The sequence below is a fragment of the Triticum aestivum genome, chromosome 5A (assembly GCF_018294505.1).
Source record: "Triticum aestivum cultivar Chinese Spring chromosome 5A, IWGSC CS RefSeq v2.1, whole genome shotgun sequence".
Lineage (NCBI taxonomy): Eukaryota > Viridiplantae > Streptophyta > Magnoliopsida > Poales > Poaceae > Triticum > Triticum aestivum.
In genome coordinates, this window is record NC_057806.1 from 131,814,198 (window position 1) to 131,837,647 (window position 23,450).

The following is a 23,450-nucleotide window of genomic DNA, read 5'->3' on the forward strand; positions in this document are numbered from 1 at the left end:
CGTCCGTTCGGCACTTGGTCATCGGTGATTTGGATCACGGCGAGTACGACTCCATCATCCCCGTTCTCTTGAACGCTTCCGCTCGCGATCTACAAGGGTATGTAGATGCACTCCCCTATCGTTGCTAGATGACTCCATAGATAGATCTTGGTGAAACATAGAGAATTTTTTTTGTTTTCTGCAACGTTCCCCAACACTCCTTCCATGTAGCAGACAACTGACGGCTGTTGGTCATCCAGGTCATCCTCCGCTCATCCCCGGGATGAAAGTAAACTGAGGCAAAGAACTGACAGATAAGCTCAGGGTCATAGTCTAGGTGAAAGGAGATCACAGGCTCAATAGCAAACTGCTCCACCAAGTCCAGAGCCTCTCCAAAATAGTCACGAAACTTGTCCTTCCGGATGTGATTCATGTCTATCCACTTGACATCCACAAAGGTATTCTGCTTGTTCTTGATCATATCCAGATAGATGAGAGCCTGTTGCTTGGTCCAGAACAACTCGGTGCCTTTGAGGACAGCCCAAGGATTCACATAGGGATTGATCTTCGGGCGTTTGACATACTCATTGACTGAAATCTCGTCCATGCCCTTAGCAGGTTCCTTTTGCTTGCTAGCAGTGGTCTTGACATTGCGCTTGGGGGCATTAGAGCCCTCTGGTGCTTCATCTTGGGGATTGCGCAGACGCTTGGAGCCAGTGTCACGACTGGGATTGGAACGGCGAGAGCCACCACCTAAGACACAAAGTGCAAAACACACACGACAAGCAAGAAGGATCAATGCAAAGACCACAATAAAGCAAAAGAAACATGCAGGAAGCACACAAGATAATTGCCATGAGAGAGATTTGACCCCTATGATAGTACTGCCAAGTGCCGCGGTACTAAGATTGTAGTACCGCTCTTAGTCGCGGTAGTACCGTTTAAGGCCATGGTAGTACCGGGTCTGGGAGCGGTAGTAGGATCTTAGTGCCACAGCTAGTGCAGTAGTACCGCGTCTGATGGGCGGTAGTACCGCACGAGCTAGCGCGGTAGTACCGCACCTGATGGGTGGTAGTACTGCACGAGCGGTAGTACCACACATGAGACACGGTAGTACTGCACCGCGTCAGATCCGAACAAGTTCAAATCTGAGAAAAGCCCACGAAACCGTGACGGTACTACGGTTGGACAAATCTACCATAGGACAACATATCAAGTATGATTCCTACGCAACACGACTCTCCTACATCCTACTCTTGCACAGATTTGGCCTAAAATCTCAAGAACAACAAGCATCTCCCCAAAAACCTAGAAGCGAGAGAACAACCAAGAAAAAGAGGGATTTGGGGAAAAACCTTGGTCCATGGCAAGAGGAAGTGGTGGGGAACGATCCCACCGGTCGGAATCCGAGGGGAGTGGCCGGAGACGGAGATCCGTCGAGGACCTCCGGCGTCGTTTTGAGCAAAAGAGAGAGAGAGAGGCGTGGGGAGAGAGACAAGTGAATGGGTATGGGGAGTTGGAACTCCCCTGCCCGAGTCATAACCCCCACACTCACTCGATGGCGCGGTAGTACCGTGCCTCATCGCGGTAGTACCGCTCGGCGGAAGTAGCGCACCTGAGCGGTAGTACCGTGCTCTGGCGCAGTAGTACCATGCCCTCTCAAAGCGGTAGTACCGCGGCAAGCCGCGATAGTACCATGGGCTCAAGAAGATGCACGTTTCAAGCACACAAAAAAGAGGTCTTTGCACGAACACTCCGAGGCAACACGACACCACAAGACCACGCTACACACAAAGGCAGAAAGGAAAACGACCAAACGAAACAACCACGAGACACCACCTCCCCAAAGAGAGGGCGGTGGCCGTAGCCACCTATGTTTGAGTCAATTGGTATGGCACCGCAAAGAATTATCCTTGGGCTCATGACCAAAACTCGTCTTTGAAGCACAAGTACCATCAAACATGGCTAATGTGAAAGACTTGATCAATTTATGCATAATGGGGGGAGGGAGAGTTCATTGAGAGAACAACACTCCCCCTATGTCCATGCCTACATCTAAACAAGACAACAAGTTGAGTATGGTGGGATGTGCAAGGGTTCAAGCAACATTGCTCGAATCAATGATATTTAGCTCATGCCTTAACTCACGAAATATTGCTTCATCCAAGGGCTTTGTGAAAATATCTGCAAGGTTATCATGAGTGTTGACATAGTTGAGCTCGATCTCTCCTCGCCTAATGTGATCCCGGATGAAGTGATACCGGATCTCAATATGCTTCGTCTTGAAGTGCTGCACCGGGTTGAGAGAGATCTTGATGGCACTTTTATTGTCACACCAAAGAGGCACTTTGTCACAAATGACACTGTAATCCTTTAAAGTTTGCCTCATCCATAAGAATTGTGCACAACAACTACCGGCCGCCACATACTCCGCTTCGGTGGACGAGAGAGACACACAACTTTGCTTTTTGGAAGACCAACTTACCAAAGAGCAACCAAGGAATTGGCACCCTCCGGAAGTGGACTTCCTATCCACTTTGTCTCCCACCCAATCGGAATCCGAATACCCTACAAGCTTGAAGTTTTCTCCTCTTGGGTACCATAAGCCAAAGTTTGGGGTATGAGCCAAATATCGAAAGATTCGTTTGACCACCACATAGTGACTTTCCTTAGGTGCGGCTTGAAACCGTGCACAAATTCCCACACTCAACATGATATCTGCTCTAGATTCACAAAGGTAGAGCAAGGAGCCTATCATGGAACAATATACCTTTTGATCCACCGTTTTACCATTGGGATCTATGTCAAGTTGGCACTTGGTGGGCATTGGAGTGGAAGCCGGCTTGACATCACTTAGCTTGAATCTCTTGAGCATGTCTTGAGTGTATTTGGCTTGATTGATGAAGGTTCCTTCTCTTCTTTGCTTCACTTCGAACCCTAGAAAGAACTTCAACTCTCCCATGGAAGACATCTCGAACTTTGAGGTCATGAGAGCGGCAAATTCCTCATTGAAAGCTTTGTTAGGGGAACCAAAGATAATAGCATCAACATATAATTGGCACACAAACAACTCCCCTTTGACCTTCTTAGTAAAAAGAGTGGGGTCGATTAGCCCAACTTCAAAACCACGGTCTTGTAACAACTCGGTAAGGTGGTCATACCACGCACGTGGGGATTGTTTAAGGCCATAGAGTGCCTTATCAAGTTGATACACATGATCGGGAAAGTAGGGATCCTCGAACCCGGGGGGTTGCTTGACATAAAGCAATTCATTAATGGGACCGTTAAGAAAAGCAATCTTCACATCCATTTGTTGTAACTTAAAGTTATGATGAGAAGCATATGCAATCAACATGCGAATGGATTCAAGACGAGCAACGGGAGCAAAGGTTTCACCGTAGTCGATACCCTCGACTTGGGAGTAGCCTTGTGCTACCAAATGAGCCTTGTTGCGAATGATAATCCCATGGGCATCTTGCTTGTTCTTAAATATCCACTTGGTTCCAATGACATTGTGGTTCCCCGTCGGTCTTGACACCAATCTCCACACTTTGTTGCGCTCGAAGTTGTTGAGTTCTTCATGCATGGCATTGAGCCAATCCGGATCTTCGAGCACCTCATAGACCTTGTGGGGTTCGACACAAGAGACAAACGTGTGATGCTCACAATAGTTTGCTAATTGTCTACGAGTGCTTACCCCCCTTTCTTAAGCTTCCAAGCACATTCGTCATGAGATGATCCTTGGTGGAGAGCTTGGAAGCAACCTTGGCAGCACGACGCTCCAATTCCTCCTCGGGGGTGAGACGAGGAGTGGTCACTTGATCATCTTAAGCGTCGTCTTGAGCTTGTTCTTGTTCTTGAACTTGCTCGGAGGATAGAACTTGACCTTGGGCATCACTTGATGTGTGAACACCGTCTTGAGCATGATCTTGCCCTTGGTCATGTTCTTGAGGATGAGGGCCTTCGTGTTGTTCTTCGGAAGCGTGTGGGCCTTGGGTTGGTGATGGCTCCACTTGAGTGGAGCATTGTCCTTCTCCTTCGGCCACAAGGGGTTCCTCAATGGGTAGGATAAAGCCAACACCCATTCTTCTTATGGCTTGAGGAGGAATTTCATCACCTACATCACAAGTGCCACTTTGCTCCACTTGGGAGCCGTTATTCTCATCAAACTCCACGTTACACGTCTCCTCAATAAGTCCCGTGGATTTATTAAGGACACGGTAAGCATGAGAGTTTGTAGCATAACCAACAAATATGCCCTCATAAGCTCTAGCCTCAAATTTAGACAACCGAACGCCTTTCTTGAGAATGAAACACTTACACCCGAACACCCGAAAGTACTTGAGGATGGGCTTGTTACCGGTGAGTATATCATATGGAGTCTTGTTCAAGCCCTTGCGGAGGTAGAGCCGATTGGATGCATGACACGCGGTGTTGATGGCTTCGGCCCAAAAGTTGTACGGAGACTTGAACTCCGCCATCATGGTCCTTGCCGCATCCATCAACGTCCGGTTCTTCCTCTCCGCAACACCGTTTTGTTGAGGGGTGTAAGGTGCGGAATATTGATGCTTGATCCCCTCATCACTAAGAAACTCATCCAAGGTGTAGTTCTTGAACTCGGTGCCGTTGTCACTTCTTATTGTCAAGATCTTTGCATTGTGTTGACGTTGTGCTTCATTTGCAAAGTCAATGACGGTTTGTTGGGTCTCGCTCTTCCTTTTGAAGAAAAACACCCAAGTATATCTTGAGTAGTCATCCACAATCACCAAGCAATACTTCCTACCCCCAAGACTATCGAAGGATGGAGGCCCAAAGATATCCAAGTGAAGGAGCTCCAAAGGCCTCTTTGAGTAAATGATAGTCGTGGGAGGGTGAGCCTTCTCATGTAGCTTTCCTTCGATACAAGCACTGCAAGCACGATCTTTGGCAAAACTAACATTCCTTAGTCCACGGACATGGTCCCCCTTGAGAAGACTTTGCAAAGATCTCATATTGACATGGGCTAGACGGCGATGCCAAAGCCATCCCACATCAACTTTAGCCATTAGGCATGTCGCGGTCTTAGTGGGTCGCTCCGAAAAGTTAATCACATATAGACCATTCTCGACATGCCCAACAAAGGCTACTTTAAGAGTCTTGCTCCACAAGAGGGCCACGGTATCGATATCAAAGAAAGTGGTAAAGCCCATGATTGCAAGTTGACGAACGGAAAGTAAATTGTATGCAAGGGACTCAACAAGCATGACCTTCTCGATCGTGAGATCATGAGAGATGACCACCTTGCCAAGTCCCAATACCTTAGAAGATGAGGCGTCACCCCACTCGACATTGGTGGGCATAGATGGAATCTTGTGCACGTCCACCACCAAGTCCTTGCTTCCGGTCATATGATTTGTAGCTCCGCTATCGAGCAACCATGATCCCCCACCGGAAGCAAACACCTACAAGAGATCAATGCTTGGTTTTAGGTACCCATTTTGTGATGGGTCCTTTGATGTTAGTAACAAGGGTCTTTGGAACCCAAATAGACCATTCAATGTATTCATGAGGAGAACCAACGAATTTGGCAAACACATGCCCATCACTAGCACGACATAACATATAAGAAGGATTAAAGTCGCCGACTTTGATGAGAGGAGTAGCATTGCCCTTTTTGACAGCGCCACCCTTCGCATTGTTCTTATTCTCCTTGGAATCACTCTCTCCCTCCTTCACAAAGGTTTGCATGAGAGGAGGAGGTCGTTTGGTCTTGTCATTCTTCTTCTTGTTCTTGGACTCGGGCACGTACCCAACCCCTTCCTTGGCCACAACTCCCTTTTGGTTGATCAAGAGGTAGTTGAGGTTCTTCTTGCCTTGTATGCAAGTCGCAAGACCTCTCTCAAGTTGCCCCTTTAGCTTAGCGTTCTCCTCAACAAGATGCACATGCTCACAACACGGGTTAGTAGCATTTGCATTATCAATTAACATCATACGAGGAAAAGTGGCTTTTTCCTTGGTTAGCTTTACTTGACGTTGATCATGAGACTCTTTGAGGCTAGCATGAGCACCCTTCAAGACCTTGTGAGCCTTGTCAAGTAGAACAAACTCCTCTTTGAGTCTAGCAAGATCAACCTCAAGTTCGGCCTTCTCGGAGTTTAGCACATGAGAAACAATGAGAACATGATCATAATCTTTCTTTAACTTAGCATGATCAACATTGTGTGACTCCTCAAGAGCCAAACGAAGACCATGCTCTTCCTCAAGAGCATTGGAAAGATCCGAAATCTCATCGGCATAGTCACGACTATGCCCTTCCATCTTAGTGATGGTATCTTCGTGAGCCTCGATCATGTCATTGGCTTCACCAAGTTGTTCCAAGAGAGCAACAAAGTGCTTCTTGGATTTACCCTTAAGTTTTCCCATAAAGGCCTCAAACTCATTTGCCTCCACATTAGCTCCCTCATGTTCATTAATGCTATCCGTCGAAGAAGGATGATTAATGATGGTAGTTTTGATGTTGGGGGTTACCTTGTTGGTGGCTTTAGCCATGAGGCACTTGGCGGTGATGCTCTCATTGGGTGAGTCGAAGAGAGACACCCGTGGAGTCGTCGCAATGGCAACTGAGGCCATGGCAGCCAACTCACCATATTCATCATCGTCATCATCCTCATTGTACTCTTCTTGTACCACCAATGCCTTGGGAGGAGTCTTCTTGGTGAAGTTGCTCTTGTTGGGGAACGACTTGGCCTTGTCCTTTCGGATGTGCTTGCCACCATTGTCTTCCCTCTTCTCATACGGGCACTCCGCAACAAAATGACTCACATTGCCACAATTGTAGCAAGTCCTTACACGCTGCTTGCTCTTCGTGCCACTTGAGTTGTTTTTGTTAAAGTTTGGCCTCGAGTTTTTCTTGCTCCAAAATTGCCTTGAAGAAAGTGCCATGTGTTCATGATATGCATACTTTGTATCTTCGGGGTTGCTCTCCTCTTCTTCCTCTTCTTCTTCTTCAACGGAGAGCTTGGCCTTCAATGCAAGGTTGGGCTTCTTTTCCCTTTGAGAATGAAGCACCGCATTGTCGGCGGTCTTGTCCAAAATGTTCATGGCCACAAACTCATCCAACACTTCACTTGAGGTCAAAGTGTGGAAGTCTGGTCTTTGACGAATGATGGAGGACATGGCCTTGTGGTAGGGCATCATTGCCTTGAGGAATTTGCGCTTGATCCAATTGTCATCCGTGTCCTTGCTCCCGAGATCTCGGAGTGAGACCGCGAGTTTGGTTACTCCCCGATAAAGCTCACGAGGTTCTTCATCTTCTTTCATTGCAAACTCATCGGCCTCATCTTGCACCACTTCATAGTTGGAGCGTTGAATGCTTGTGCTTCCCCGGTAGAGAGAGACAACACAAAGACATGCGTCTTTGGCCAAGGCGAAGGGCCGAAGATGAGGTAGGTCTTCGGGTGGGATTGCATCTTGAATGATGAAGAAAGCATTCTCATTGAATTGATTATCCGTGGTTTCTCGAGGAGTGAAGTTGCTTGGATCATGCGGATAGAAACCTTCTTCAATGATTCTCCAAAGATTAGTGTTCACATGATTTAAATGACGTTTAAAGCGGTAAACCCAAGAATCAAACTCCTCATTTTTCACAATCTTAGGGGGAGGACCGGCATGATTCAAATGAGTGGAAGGAACCTGTCCACCATAAACAAGTGGTGGTTCCACATGAGCAAAGATACCAGTGCCATTCTTACCACTAGAAGAAGGAGCCTTTTCACTACTAGCTTCCCCCTTATCGGAGGTAGCATCCGTCACCTCGTCGGTGGGATTACCCACTTTCAACGGTGCGGTGGATAGTTTAAGCCCTTCAAGGAATTTAGTAAACATGCTTTCAACCTCGGTCTTCATGGAGGTTTTCAATGTCTCCAAGGCCACATTGAACTCCTCACGAGAGACCGAGGTTTCCCCATCGCTCGTAGACGAGATCGGATTCACACCGGAGTGTTCCTCCACACCATCTATGGTATCAACCATACTCTTCGGACGGTAAAGTCCTTAATAAAGAGACGACGCTCTGATACTAATTGAAACGATCGATATGGTTGACTAGAGGGGGGGTGAATAGGCAACTAACAATTTTTCTTTAACAATTTAAACTTTGCATCAAAGTAGGTTGTCTAGATATGCAACTAGGTGAGCAACCTATATGATGCAATAAGGATAGGAACACAAGCAAGCAAGAGATATGACACAAATAAGCTTGCACAAGTGAAGGCATGAGATAACCAAGAGTGGAGACGATGGAGACGAGGATGTGTTACCGAAGTTCCTTCCCTTTGAGGGGAAGTACGTCTCCGTTGGAGCGGTGTGGAGGCACAATGCTCCCCAAGAAGCCACTAGGGCCACCGTATTCTCCTCATGCCCTCACACAATGCGAGATGTCGTGATTCCACTATTGGTGCCCTTGGAGGCGGCGACCGGACCTTTACAAACAAGGTTGGTGCAATCTCCACAACTCAATTGGAGGCTCCCAACGACACCATGAAGCTTCACCACAATGGACTATGGCTCCGCGGTGACCTCAACCGTCTAGGATGCTCAAACACCCAAGAGTAACAAGATCCGCAAGGGATTAGTGGGCGGAAATCAAATTTCTCTTGGTGGAATGTGGATCGAGGCCTTCTCAACCACTCCCGAGCAAATCAACAAGTTTGATTGGCTAGGGAGTGAGATCGGGCGAAAATGGAGCTTAGAGCAACAATGGAGCTTAGGGTTGGAAGAGATAAGTCAACTGGGAAGAACGGGACCCCTTATATAGTGGGGGACAAAGATCCAACCGTTATCACCTACCAGCCCGCGGCTAGTGGTACTACCGCTCCAGGCCATCGGTACTACCGCAGGGCGGCGCGGTACTACCGCTTGCTGCCAAGCGGTCCTACCGCACGGTCATGCGGTACAACCGTACAAGCCCGCGGTACTGCCGCAACACCAGCAACAACAAGGTCATAACTGAAGCACAAGAGCTGAGGGCGGTACTTCCGCGAGCGCGGTACTACCGCGCCGCCTTGCGGTACTACCGCAAGGCAGGAATCCCCTAGCCAGGGGGAAGGAAACATCCGTGCCTACTTCCGCAAAGAAACGGAAGAAGCAAAAACCCGACACAGTACTACTGCAGAGGGGCGGTACTACTGCCTGACAACATAGCACGGTACTACCATGGAAGGAAAGCGGTACTACCGTGGTAGGCGCAGATGTAAAAAATTACATCCGCCCCTACTACCGCGAGGGAGCGGTACTAGCCTGGTGGGCAACGGTAGTGCAGCTCCAGGGGAGCGGTACTACCGTGGGCACCTGCGGTACTACCACGCCGCAGCATGGTACTACCGCTGGTGCCTACGGTACTACCGCTCACCTGGGAGCAGTACTACCGCGAGCCAACACAGCAACCAGAAACAAGGAGGCGAGAAAGCGGAGGATGCTCCAAGGGAAAGGAGGGGACTAGAAAGAGACGTGTACGTGATGATTCCACCCAAACCTTTCCGACGCGGACCCCCTCTTAATAGTACGGCTTTCCTATGACTCAAATCCACCAAAAAGAAACGTAGAAAAGACGCCGTCTTCAACAGTCTTCGAGGGGCACCCAACCGTCTTGTGCCTAGCGATGAAATGTCTGGGATACTCAAGGCACACGATTAGTCCGCAAACACGTTGTCATCAATCACCAAAACACCTTAGGGATAAATATGCCCTTACAACTACGATGAGACTTTCTCACTCGTATCTATGCTTAAGTCTGTCCGAATCATGTTAGCAATTGCCGCATTTTATGAAATCTGGCAAATGGATAAACAAAATTGCATTCTTTAATGGATTTATTAAAGAAGAGTTGTATATGATGCAACCAGAAGGTTTTGTCAATCCTAAAGGTACTAACAAAATATGCAAGCTCCAGCGATCCATCTATGGACTGGTGCAAGCATCTCAGAGTTGGAATATATGCTTTGATAAGTTGATCAAAGCATATAGTTTTATACAGACTTGCGGTGAAGCCTGTATTTATAAGAAAGTGAGTGGGAGCACTACAGCATTTCTGATAAGTATATGTGAATGACATATTGTTGATCAGAGATAATGTAGAATTATTCTACAAAGCATAAAGGAATGTTTGAAAGGAGTTTTTCAAAGGAAGACCTCGGTGAAGCTGCTTACATATTGAGCATCAAGATCTATAGAGATAGATCAAGACGCTTGATAAGTTTTTCAATGAGTACATACCTTGACAAGATTTTGAAGTAGTTCAAAATGGAACAGTCAAAGAAGGAGTTCTTGCCTGTGTTACAAGGTGTGAAGTTGAGTAAGACTCAAAACCCGACCACGGCAGAAGATGGAGAGAGAATGAAAGTCATTCCCTATGCCTCAGCCATAGGTTCTATAAAGTATGCCATGCTATGTACCAGACCTATTGTATACCCTGCCTTGAGTTTGGCAAGGGAGTATAATAGTGATCTAGGAGTAGATCACTGGACATTGGTCAAAATTATCCTTAGTGGAATAAGGATATGTTTCTCGATTATGGAGGTGACAAAAGGTTCGTCGTAAAGGGTTACGTCGATGCAAGTTTTGACACTGATCCAGATGACTCAAAGTCTCAATCTGGATACATATTGGAAGTTGGAGCAATTAGCTAGAGTAGCTCCGTGCAGAGCATTGTTGACATATTGGAAACATAATACATGTGTGAATACATAGACAAACAGTATGTCACTAGTATGCCTCTACTTGACTAGCTCGTTGAATCAAAGATGGTTAAGTTTCCTAGCCATAGACATGAGTTGTCATTTGATTAACGGGGTCACATCATTAGAGAATGATGTGATTGACTTGACCCATTCCATTAGCATAGCACTTGATCGTTTAGTTTCTTGCTATTGCTTTCTTCATGACTATGAGATTATGCAACTCCCATTTACCAGAGGAACACTGTGTGTGCTACCAAACATCACAACGTAACTGGGTGATTATAAAGGTGCTCTACAGGTGTCTCCGAAGGTACTTGTTGGGTTGGCGTATTTCGAGATTAGGATTTGTCACTCTGATTGTCGGAGAGGTATCTCTGGGCCCACTCGGTAATGCACATCACTATAAGCCTTGCAAGCATTGCAACTAATGAGTTAGTTGCGGGATGATGTGTTACGGAACGAGTAAAGAGACTTGCCGGTAACGAGATTGAACTAGGTATTGAGATACCGACGATCGAATCTCGGGCAAGTTACATACCGATGACAAAGGGAACAACGTATGTTGTTATGCGGTTTGACCGATAAAGATCTTCATAGAATATGTAGGAGCCAATATGAGCATCCAGGTTCCGCTATTGGTTATTGACCGGAGACGTGTCTCGGTCATGTCTACATAGTTCTCGAACCCGTAGGGTCCGCACGCTTAACGTTTCGATGACGGCTATATTATGAGTTTATGAGTTTTGATGTACTGAAGGTTGTTCGGAGTCCCGGATGTGATCACGGACATGACGAGGGGTCTCGAAATGGTCGAGACATGAAGATTGATATATTGGACGACTATATTCGGACACCGGAATGGTTTTGGGGGTTATCGGATATATACCGGAGTACCGAGGGGTTTCCGGAACCCCCCCGGGGGTTATTGGGCCTCATGGGCCCAAAGTGGTGGAAGAGGAGAGGCAGCAGGAGGTGGCGCGCGGCCCCCCTTGCCCCAATCCGAATTGGGAAAGGGGAGGGGGCGCGACCCCCCTTCTCCTCTTCTCTCCACCTCCTCCTCCCCCCTTCTCCTAGTTGGAATAGGAAAGGGGGGGGGGGCAAAACCTACTTGGAGTAGGATTGCCCCCCTTGGGCGCGCCTCCTCCTCTTGGCCGGCCCCCTCCTCCTTCCCCCTTTATATACGGAGGAGGGGGGCACCCCATAGACACAATAAATGATCAAGTTGATCTTTTAGCCGTGTGCGGTGCCCCCCTCCACCATAGTCCACCTCGACAATACTATAGCAGTGCTTAGGCGAAGCCCTGCGTTGGTAGAACATCAACATCGTCACCACGCCGTCGTGCTAATGAAACTCTCCCTCAACACTCGGCTGGATCGGAGTTCGAGGGACGTCATCGGGCTGAACGTGTGCTGAACTCGGAGGTGCCGTGCGTTCGGTACTTGATCGGTCGGATCGTGAAGACGTACGACTACATCAACCGCGTTGTGCTAACGCTTTCGCTTTCGGTCTACGAGGGTACGTAGACAATACTCTCCCCTCTCGTTGCTATGCATCACCATGATCTTGCGTGTGCGTAGGATTTTTTTTGAAATTACTACGTTCCCCAACAACAACAAATGAGCTCTAAAAATGCATAAATTATAGAGCCATCACTTGCAAAAAAAATTGTAGGTATGCGCTTAGAAAGTAAAGGAGGGTGTCTCTTGCACTACAAGCTCCTCGGGGCAACCAGTTTGATGATAGGCCTAGGGTTAATCCTCAGTTCATCCCCTTCTTCGGCGGGAGCTCTTCTCGAGCGCTTAGACTGACAACCTTTGTTGGAAGGGGCAAAGGTGCTCGCGGCAGGAGCAGCGTGGGAGAGGGACCGCTTTTGCTTTGCGGGGCGATGATCGGCGGCTGCATTGACAACGGGAGATAACATCCCCACACGGTCAAACATAATAGGCACTTTAGTGCCGTCGATGCCTTCTTAATAGAAGACCCCATCTTTGAAGATGAGGTCGGTATGAGGATCCTCGGTCAAGTCGAGGTCATCATCACGAACATGGAGCTTAGGTTGAGGAGCGGGGGAATTCACAGTCTTGATCCATCGCCTCCAATTTTGCTCGAATATGTTAAACGTCTGATCAAGAAGATAAATACCATCTTCAATAAATATAATGCAAGTAAATAAAACTTACTGCTTCAACCGGCTTATAGCTGGCAAAACCGTCGAACATAGGATCTTTGGCAAGATCGCCCCCTTCGCCCTTAAACATCGCCTCCAGCGCAGCTCCGATCTCTTGATGATTTGTGAACCCTTCCCTGATGGCGCAGGTCGAGTGGTTGGCCCCATTATATTACCACATGGGTGAAAGTGTTGCTGGAGAGGCTGGACTCCTCGGGCAAGAGCCACTGCCATCACATTGACGATGGTGAGCTTGTGATGGCCGAGGCAAGTGACTTGAGTGGCAAGCCTAGCCACCTTGGAGCCCCCATCTCGGGCTTGAGTCCTCGGATGACAGTTGTATCACTCTTTTGGAGGACCAGGAGTAAAGGGAGGAAGCCCTTGCCGAAGAGGATCCTCGAGTGGAACGTCAAAGATGTAGAACCATTCGTGTTGCCAGGTCTCGCTGTCCTCCTTAGGGGTGCTTGGAAGATACCCAACCCCAGCAATTCGGCACACCTCGGCGCCCCCTACCTCAAAGATGATGTTGTCCCGAATATGCGGGACCAAGCAAAAGTACTTGCACCACAGGTCAAAGTGGGTTTTACACTAAGGAAGGCTTCACATAAAGCGACGTAGCCGACTATGTGAAGGATTGAGTGGGGCGTGAGGTGATGGAGTTGGATCCCATAAAACTTCAGGAGACCCTGGACCTGGAGGAAGGGGTGGATTGGAAAGCCTAGCCCCTGGACGAAGCTTACCCGCTCGTCAACCTACAGCGCCGGGAAATTATCATTGAGCAGGTCGTCGTCCAAAGCAACCAAGCCAGGCCGAATCCACGCAAATTCTAGGTCAGGTAGGTATCCCCGGGTAGCAAGACGATTCAATTTCCCTTGAGCAACCAAGCAACTTTTCCACTCTGCTTCAAGGGGACCGGCGGGGCGAATTGACGAGCTAGGGATGTTCCCCATTATGTTGAGCTTTCGAAGCAGCAATGGAGGTGAGAAAGGAGACGAGATCCGCGTGAAGGCAATGGAACGAGTGGAAAGGATGTGAAATCTTTGACGCATTTCCTTTACTTTATATGGAAAAAAACTTGGTCGCGGGGTAATAGGACGCTGAGTCTTGCAGCGGTAAATCCGCGTGTTTCCCAGGTGTCGTGCCTTATGTGCGTACATAGATCGAGACAGGCGTTGATGGTGCCACTAAAGTAGAATTCGGGGCCATCATGACTCTTTTGTCTTTTGATTAGACATATGAACAGTGGGACCCTAAGGAGCGGTGTGTCCGAAGACTATCAGCTGGGACCCATGATTGGTCCTCGGAAGGGTCTGCTTGTCTCATAAGGTATATAGCTCGTCGTGAAAAACCTCAAATCCAATTTCCTCGAATCGAAAATTAATTCAAAATACTAAAATATCAAGCTCATCGAACTCGCCACCGAAGCCGAAGACCCGAGAGGATGTTAGGGTGTGTTTGGTTGAGGAACCAAGTGGAACGGAATGGAATGGTTCCATTCCATAGGAACGGGTTCGTTCTATTCCCGTGTTTGGTACCAACAAAAAAGCGGAACGGGTTGGTTCCGTTCCGGTGTTTGGTTAGAGAGACGGTATGAAAAATTGAACCACCTAAAATTCAAAATTTTGGCAGCATTTCATTTGTATTTTGAAGAAAAACAGCACGACAACATACATATCGACAAAAATCACACATATATGACATAAACCAGGCACAAACTTAACAGAAGGTAGCAAGTTCATCCATCAGATCCAAAAACAATTAGCCATACATGAGTTCACATACAAATCATCCAAAAGCAATCAGCCATACATGAGTTCACATACAAATCATACATGAGCTCTTCATCAAATTCTTTTAAATTGGAGACTACATCCCGTCAGATTCAGCCACAAGCTTCAGCCATCAAATTCTTTCAAATTTCACAAGAGCTTCAGCCACAAGCTTGAACCCACCAGATTTCATATGAATGAGGTCTTCCCTTCCTTATTATAGCCGAACAATGACTGACGTTGCGACTAGTGCAACAAAAGCAGCGGCTTCCACCAGATTTCACATGAACGTGGTCTTCGTGACCATGTACAAATGATGCATACTATCAAAAATATGGCTAGCAATGACTTGTAACCATGGATCTAGGTTGTACACAGCAGCACATATTGAAGTAAAAATTGGATAACCATGGATCTGGGTAGTGCACAGAAGCACATATATATATGAAACAAATTGAGGAGCGTACATGAAATAAAATCTGCCCAAACATGAACATATACAAAGATATACAAACGGGTAGTGGAAACCGTACATGGCCGCCGCCGATCCAGACCTTGCGGCAGCACCTTCGGTCGCTCCCTGCTCTCTCGTCGCCGCCTCCTGAGTGGTAACCGCCCCGCTGCTTCGTCGCTGGCTCGCTGCTGCTAGGTCGCCGCCAAGGTGCAGATGCGCGCCATCACAGAGGAGACGACGGGAGGAACGTGAAGTCAGCGCCGGGGAGGAATGGAGAAGGCAGATCGAGAGAAAGGGAGATGTGGGAGGGTGGCGACGCTAGTGCAAGGAGTTGCGAGAGGATAGGGTACGGGCGTGGGCCCTGTCGTTCGGTCGATTTCGAGGTATGCCTCGATTCCGGATAATGAGCGAATATTCCATTCCCTGAGACGAGTGGGTTCTGATTTGTTCGACTAACCATACGCGGGAATGAGCTGTGGGAACGGGTCGGACCCATGACGTTCTATCTGGTCACAGCAACCAAACACACCCTTAGAGCTTGTGAGAGGTGCCCTAGAAACCCTTGTGAGCGAGAGCGTGGAAGCATTTCCACGGTTGCTCTTGCTTCGGTGCAAACAGTGGAGGAGGTATGCCACGTCACCTCAGCAAGCAAACCAAAATCCCCCGTGACCCCGACTCCATCCAGCCTGCCTCCCCACCCCTCCCTGGTTGCTTCCCCGTCCACCCCCCCGATCTCCAGTCTCCACCTCACCTCCGCCGCCGCCGCCGCCGCGGCGATCTTTCTCGGTTCCCAGGTTAGAACCGCCTTCCCTCCCAAGAATACGCACTGTGTCTGCTAAGTCTTCTTCAACCTATACGATCCGGCTAACTGTCCCTCGCTACTCCACACAGGCGCTCGCGATCCATGGAATCCCGGTCGATCAACCTTCGGGGCTTCGCCGGAAGCGCAGGAAAAAATATCATGCAGGTGCACACCCCCTCCCCCCACGACCTTAATCGAACCCGTCCCCGACCGCTCCTGCTCCTCCCTGTCACCGACGCACCCTAGGTCGGAGCCCGACGAGGCGTTTCGCCGGTCGTATGAACGAGTTCTAGTCTCATAGGGTGTTATGTATTTTTTTTCCGTTTTTTAGCATGGAATGCTTCATTCCGTTGGAGCTCGTGCTCTAGTAGCAGTTGGGCCAATGTGATGCCATGATTTCATCACAGGTTGGTGGAGCAAGTTTGATGTTTATTAACTCCATGTTCTGTTGGTGTTGTCTCACAGGGGATTGGGGGATTCGTTTTCGGCAACGAGGCGTCCGAGTCCAAGGAAGATAGGTAGGCAATTCGGCATGAAATTTGTGTTCAGTCGTGTAATCATACTTTTAGGCCTATTGTTGCCTGAAAAACATAGCACCTGATTGGCATATGCCACTTTTAGCGAGTGACCCTCTAACTGCATTATGTTGTACAGCTACGTCGAGAGATTCCTTGACCGCATAAGCAACGGCACGATGCCTGATGATAGGAGGTCTGCCATGACTGAGCTACAGTCCCTCGTGGCGGAGAGCCGTTCGGCTCAGATGTCTTTTGGAGCTATGGGTATATCATTTCACTTGGGTCCTTGGTATTTGTACATTCATCTCTATGAGCGACTGATGTGTGATACATTCTTGCTAATTTGCAAAATAGGCTTCCCTGTCCTTCTCAACGTTTTGAAAGAAGACCGTGAGGATGTTGAGCTCGTCAGAGGTGCCCTAGAAACCCTTGTGAGCGCGCTGACTCCTATTGAGACGTCACAGGGACTGAAAACTGAGGTCCAACCGGCATCAATGAACTCTGATTTGCTTTCTCGAGAAACAGACAATATTTCTCTTCTCTTGAGCTTACTGGTGAGTTTACATTCTTTGCTTTTACTGCATGTAACTCGCTTTACCTGCTTCATCTGTCATGATTTATTTCTCCCTCCTGTTTGGTTCAAAGACAGAGGAGGATTTCTATGTGCGATATTACACAATCCAGCTTTTAACAGCGTTACTTACAAACTCGTTGAAAAGGTGCCCAGTAAGTCTTTTTCTGTTGGGATGCATCCACTACACTTTAAACCTTTTTAACTCCTTTTTATCCTTTTGGTGTTTCAGATTACAGGAGGCAATTCTATTAATTCCCCGTGGCATAACAGTTTTAATGGACATGCTTATGGACCGCGAGGTTTAGCACCAACCTCTTTTCCCCTCTTCCTCTAAAGAAGCACACATGCTATCCAGACATATCTATTGTGCTAATATCAGTTTTGCTTATCCTAAGTTATCCATGCAGTAGTAGTCTAATGCATGTGGAAACGGTTTATGGTTACAATGTGTGAAATCAGTTAGCAGCATGACTTTGATTTACAACATGAAGTAGAGATGTACAATCATGTTGATTTGGACCCTTATCTGTTCTTCTGAAGGAGTTGATATACGTGCTGTCACAAATAAATTATATTATTAGATGTTATTTACTCCAGTAGCACCTCCTCTATCTTAGGCTGCAGCATGGGTTAATTATTTGAAAAAGCTAAAAAATGCAGTTAATGCTGAAATTACTTTCTGATGGGTGCAATCCACAAGTCATGCTAAGTTATTGTTGAGTTCCCAGCAATCCAGCATCATCAATTTATAACATATTTTTATTGCTTTGTTTCTTTACTTGCCTGGTTATATAGCTCATATGGGTATCTTTGATGCATGTTGAAGGTCATAAGGAATGAAGCACTATTACTTCTTACTTATCTGACCAGAGACGCAGAGGTTACTCTCTCATATTCTTGGTTGATTTATTATGTTCCAGATATCAATTCGAACCTATATGTGTAATACTAAATGACTGGTAATTCACCCTTTCAGGAAATTCAAAAAATTGTTGTATTTGAGGGTGCATTTGAGAAGTTGTTTAGCATTATTGGGGAGGAGGGATTTTCTGATGGAGGCGTCGTTGTTCAGGTGATTATCCAGGAATCATATTATATGATCTGATCTGATCCATTGTGTACCCGAATTGTCTAAAAGTTCTGGTTGTTCAGTTTCCATTTGAAAGCTGTTTTTCAATTTGTATAAAACTTTGTTGTTGCTAATCTGTTCTTTTTTGTGGAGCAGGATTGCCTTGAACTTTTAAATAATTTAATACGGAACAATGCGTCCAATCAGGTATGTTTCTATCAAACAATTGTTTTGAAGTGTTAGATGGTCATATTTTCATTGACATTACTTTGTGCTAATATCAGATGCTTTTGAAAGAGACAATGGGCTTTGACCCATTGATATCAATACTAAAGATTAGGAGAGGCAGTGCATTCAATTTTACCCAACAAAAGGTACACCATTATAAAATCACCTATATAGCCTCACAGATAGATTACTCAAACTGACAAGTAGTTCTGTTTGGCCCAAAAAGCTTGTATTAACAATACTTCGCTGAAGTTAAAACTCTTGTCTCTTTAGACGGTAAATCTTCTCGGTGCCTTACATACTGTCGAACTGCTTTTGATGGGGGGCCCACCGGGTGAAACAGGTAAAGATACTAGCAAGATCACCAATCAAACTGCACTAGCTCAGGTACCCTTTTCTCCCTTTATATCTTTTCTAGTTGTCTACCTTATAACATTGAAGTAAGTTTCATCATATGGGCTTTACTAATAAATGACAGAGAAACATTCTTGACCATCTTCTATTATTGGGCGTTGAGAGTCAGTGGGCCCCTGTAGCTCTTTGCTGTACGGTGAGTCCCTTATAACAGTTGAGGTACCATGCAACTATATGTATGATAGTTTTACTAAGTTGTGTTGTTGGATGTTTGTACACTGTTCATTTTTTCCAGGCATTGCGGTGTATTGGCAGCTTGGTACTAAGACATCCTCAAAATCTCGATTCTCTTGCAAGCAAGCAAGTCGGGGAAGAACCTCATGTTCAGCCTGCACTGAATGCGATCTTAGCTATAATCCTGCGAACCTCTGTAGCACAGGAATTTGTTGCTGCTGATTATGTCTTCAAGTGTTTCTGCGAGGTGATCTTTTTCCTGATATTTTTGCTGGTTCAAATAATCATGAACATGTTAGTAAGGAGATAAGGAGACATTAAATGAGGCAATTAGTATTTTTCATCATTTTGGTCACATTTTCAGTTATAACTTAAGTAGAATATTGGCTATTCTTTCTGCTAAATTTTTGGTCTCCTTTGGCATATCAGTATGTGTAAGCACATAATAAGTAGGAGTTTTCTCTTTATGGAACAGACAAATCCCAATGGCCAGGCATTATTAGCATCAACTATTGCTCCACATCCAAACCAAGGAACTGCTACCCATGGTGCTTCTAGTGACATGCCATTTGGAAGGTTAGTCTATGGTCCTTCTGTTGCATTTAGTACAATGGGAGCATTATCTTTTGGCTCTAATTATGTCGTAATTTACTGCTGAGATCACCTATACCTACTGTACTAGAGATGGCCATTTCTGTCATCTCCATAACATGTCACTATGGTTGCTGCTGTTTCTGCCACACTTCATGATGCTTTCTGTAGTCTGAATTCTATCACTCATAAAATTGCACCTTCACTTATGTTACCATTGTAATGGCAGTGCACTTCTGCAAGCTCTGGTGTCAAGTGATGTTAATGGAGATATGGAGGTAATGTCTTCTAATACAAACGCACTATTCAACACACCAGATAGTAGATCTCTTTAAATTTGGTCCAAATGATTATAAATCAATGCCCTCTGCTGCTAGTTCTTTTGGACATATAAACAGTGCCATACATTCTTTCTTTGCTGTTTGACCTTGCTGTCATTCTGCCACCATTCTCCTCTTCAAATTTGATATATGCTATGTTTTTAAGGCGACGCCTTGCTTTAAGGCGCTGGGGGGGCGCTTCGACGCCTAGGCGACGCCTAGGCGCCTAAAGCGCAAAGCGCTGGGGGGGCGCCTCGACGCCTAGGCGTCGCCTAGGCGTCGCCTTATGGACGCCTTTAAAACATAGGATATATGCCTCTTCAGTTTATTTTATGACCAAGAGGCTGGATGCTGTGATCATTGTTCGAGTTGTTTTTCTATTGTATACATATATACGATGTAATCTGAATTGAAGTCCTCATTTAGTAGTGTTCTAAGGAAGTCTTATTGTCTAGTTTAGAATGAGAAAGTTGATTGTTCGAGATGTCATGTAATCAATACCTGCAGTTTTCCTCTCTCTTATCTGATTTAAAAATCTGACGATTGATCCTAAAATTTGCAGGCATGTTGCAGAGCATCTAGTGTTCTTACTCACATAATCAAGGACAACTTGCAATGCAAAGATCGCGTATGTTCCCTTGCAACTTTTCATTGTCTGAATTTTACGTGTACAAAGTAGGCTGGAGAACCAACTACCCACTGGCTGAGAATTAATTTTTGTGTAATTCCACTTGTCTGAATTGAACATATTGATGAGATTATCTAACAAATGGTTGACTCTATTATTAATATGATTTTCTTGCATTGATTAACTGTTGAATTACAAGTTCACAACTAACATAAACCAATGCAGCTTCAATGGGTGGCTTTCTAACAACTTAACTTTTCAGGTATTGCAAATTCAGCTTGAAACACCTACGCCATCCTTGGGACGCACCGAGCCTCTCTTGCATCGGATTGTTACGTGTTTATCCTTTGCAGCTTTAGCAGGAGAGAATGACCAAAGCAGTCAATCAGAAGGATCATATATTCAGCCTGTTATTCTCCGGCTACTCATCACATGGCTTGCGGACTGTGCAAATGCTGTAAATTGCCTTTTGGAATCAGCGGTACACCTAAACTACATAATCGAGCTTGCTGCGAATAAACGTTTCACCGGTTGCGTCCGTGGATTAGCTGCTGTTGTTTTAGGTGCTTGTGTCCTCAATAATGCAAGCCGTGAGAAGGGCCGAGATGCCTTTGCTGTTGCAGATGCTATAAGCCAAAAGATTGGCCTTACTACATACTTTTTGAGGTTCGATGAGCTGCGGAAAAGCTTTCTTCACCTACCATCAGGGCAGCAGAACCACAAGCAGCTTTCACGGTCAAGTGCAAACAGTATGTCTGATTTCCAAGAGATTGAAGAGGAGGAAACAAATAAAGGCGATCAACATCCAGTCCTTTCGGAAATTTTTGATTCACAATTCGTTAGTTTACTCAGTAAGCTTGAGACTGATATTAGAGAATGTATAATGGATCTCTTCAGTCGAACAAAAACTGCAACTGCAGTTCTACCTGTTGAGTTGGAGCAGAAGAACGGGGAGGTTGACGGAGAGTATATCAAGCGGTTGAAGTCATTTGTAGAGAGACAGTGCAACGAGATGCAGGTTAGTTTCCTATTCATTACATTAATTCCAAGCAAAGAATTCATCTACCCAAACTAATCCTGCCATTCTCACAAAAAAAGGTTTTTGCACAATTTCTGATAATAGTTTACATGAGCGCCAAGTTGTGTATGAAAAAGAAATATCCTTCCACGTGTAAATACTGAGGTTCTGTTGGCATGATCTTAGCAACAAGTAATTGTTCTTGAATCAGTTTTTCGCTTCTATATTATGATGTGGTGAATAGAACTTAAACCATAGAGGCCTGATTGGTTGAAACCTAAGAATACCTAAGCATGGCAAACTTTTTTGGCTAACTTGTAGCCAAGAAAAATGGAGCCACATGCTCAAGCTTAGCTGAAAGATGTTACTCTATGACGAATGGCCAATGGGCCATGCGGCTAATAAAGTGTGGCAAACCATAGATTGGGCAGTGAATGAAACATGGCCTAGCTTTCTTAGGCAAGCTGTGGCAAACTGTGCTTAATGAATGTTGGGCTAGCTCTGTAATTATAGCTTGTTCAGTTCTCAATAACAAAATAGGCCAGTATGGTGATCAATCGGCTGCCTGACTCAGTATTGCTGAGCAATAGCTGAAGAAAAAGCTGGTTTCCTGCAAAACTCAATATCACTGAGAAATACTCCCTCCGTTTCTTTTTACTCCGCATATAAGATTTGTTTGAAGTCAAACTAAGTAAAGTTTGATGAAATTTATATAAAAAATTATTAACATCTACAATACTAAAGTTATACAGTATGAAAATTAATTTCATAATGCATCTAAAAATATTGTTTCATATTGCGAATGTTGGTATTTTTTCATATAAACTTAGTAAAACTTTACAAAGTTTGACTTTGATCAAATTTTATATGCAGATTAAAAAGAAACGGAGGGAGTATGAATGCTTCCCTTCTTTCACAAGCATAAAATATTTCATGTAACATGCTTATATATTCAAGAATATGCAAGTAACCCAGTTGATAATTTTTATCTTGGTACAAAAGGTCATAAATCCTAGTTCATAAGTTGATCAGTTTCGAAGCAACTGGTCGAATCAAGTAAACTGGTTACTGGCAGGTTGTGGTTGCTAGTAGCTTCAAGGACACCGTACTCTACCTGGTACAGAAATACGTAACAATATATTATTTGATTTCATTTTTCAGGACTTGCTAGGCCGAAATGCAATCTTAGCAGAAGATCTAGTGAGAACTGGTGGTGGCAGCACTTCAGATTCTTCTGAGAAACCGAGCAGTGGCCGAGAAAGGGTCCAAATTGAAGCCCTGAGACAAGAACTGGAGGGCACAGCACGGCGAATAGAGGTGCTCAGAACTGAAAAAGCTCAGATCGAAGCCGAAGCTAGCAACCAACGAAATCTTGCAGTAAAACTTGAATCTGATCTCAAGAGCTTGGCAGATGCTTACAACAGTCTTGAGCAGTCCAACTACCGCCTTGATGCTGAGGTGAAAACCTTGAGGCAGGGAGGCAGTGCTCCCTATCCGGACATAGAAGCAATAAAAGCGCAAGCCAAGGAAGAGGCAGAGAAGGAAAGTGAGGTGGAACTGAACGATCTACTCGTCTGCCTGGGACAGGAGCAAAGTAAAGTTGAGAAGCTGAGTGCAAGGCTGGCAGAGCTCGGTGAGGACGTGGACACCCTGCTGCAAGGTATCGGCGATGATGCTGCCTTGCCAGATGACGATGATGATGATGACGACGATGAAGACGACGATGAAAAGTAATGTGTTTTTGCTTCACTTTCATCTATGGTGTAACCTAGCATCATTTATTGAATCATGGTGATGTGGGCTTGTGATAACAATTGTACAGTGGAATGTTGGTGATGTGTAGACAAAGGTGGCCATTTCATTTCTAAGTTATTTATGGATGCTAAGACTAAACTGCCGACTCACCTTCTAGTTTAATTTGGTTATTTGATTTAAATTATATCATTTCAAGTAACTTGTAGCCTTTTCAAATGAAGACCTGACTTGAGTTAATCAAATTAATAATAAGTCATCTACACAGACAAGGAAA

General features: G+C 45.6%; 1 protein-coding gene across 1 annotated transcript; it reads left to right on the forward strand.

Moving 5' to 3' along the window:
* Positions 1 to 15,706: 15,706 nt before the first annotated feature.
* On the forward strand, positions 15,707 to 23,314 carry LOC123102630 (golgin candidate 6). Its single transcript, XM_044524048.1, has 19 exons — positions 15,707 to 15,879; positions 15,977 to 16,052; positions 16,353 to 16,405; positions 16,542 to 16,669; positions 16,760 to 16,959; positions 17,051 to 17,124; positions 17,209 to 17,278; positions 17,806 to 17,859; positions 17,956 to 18,051; positions 18,205 to 18,255; positions 18,333 to 18,422; positions 18,550 to 18,663; positions 18,755 to 18,826; positions 18,926 to 19,111; positions 19,340 to 19,440; positions 19,685 to 19,733; positions 20,338 to 20,403; positions 20,666 to 21,421; positions 22,583 to 23,314. The coding sequence occupies exons 2-19, from the start codon at positions 15,990 to 15,992 to the stop codon at positions 23,153 to 23,155; spliced, it is 2,796 nt and encodes a 931-aa protein (XP_044379983.1). The 5' UTR covers positions 15,707 to 15,879; positions 15,977 to 15,989; the 3' UTR covers positions 23,156 to 23,314.
* Positions 23,315 to 23,450: the final 136 nt, after the last annotated feature.

Bases quoted from the DNA above. Each gene is read 5' to 3' on its own strand.
- LOC123102630 (XM_044524048.1), top strand. From the start codon at position 15,990: ATGGAATCCCGGTCGATCAACCTTCGGGGCTTCGCCGGAAGCGCAGGA. The intron at 16,960-17,050 runs GTGAGTTTACAT...TTTGGTTCAAAG, and splicing joins CTCTTCTCTTGAGCTTACTG to ACAGAGGAGGATTTCTATGT. The intron at 17,125-17,208 runs GTGCCCAGTAAG...TTGGTGTTTCAG, and splicing joins CTTACAAACTCGTTGAAAAG to ATTACAGGAGGCAATTCTAT.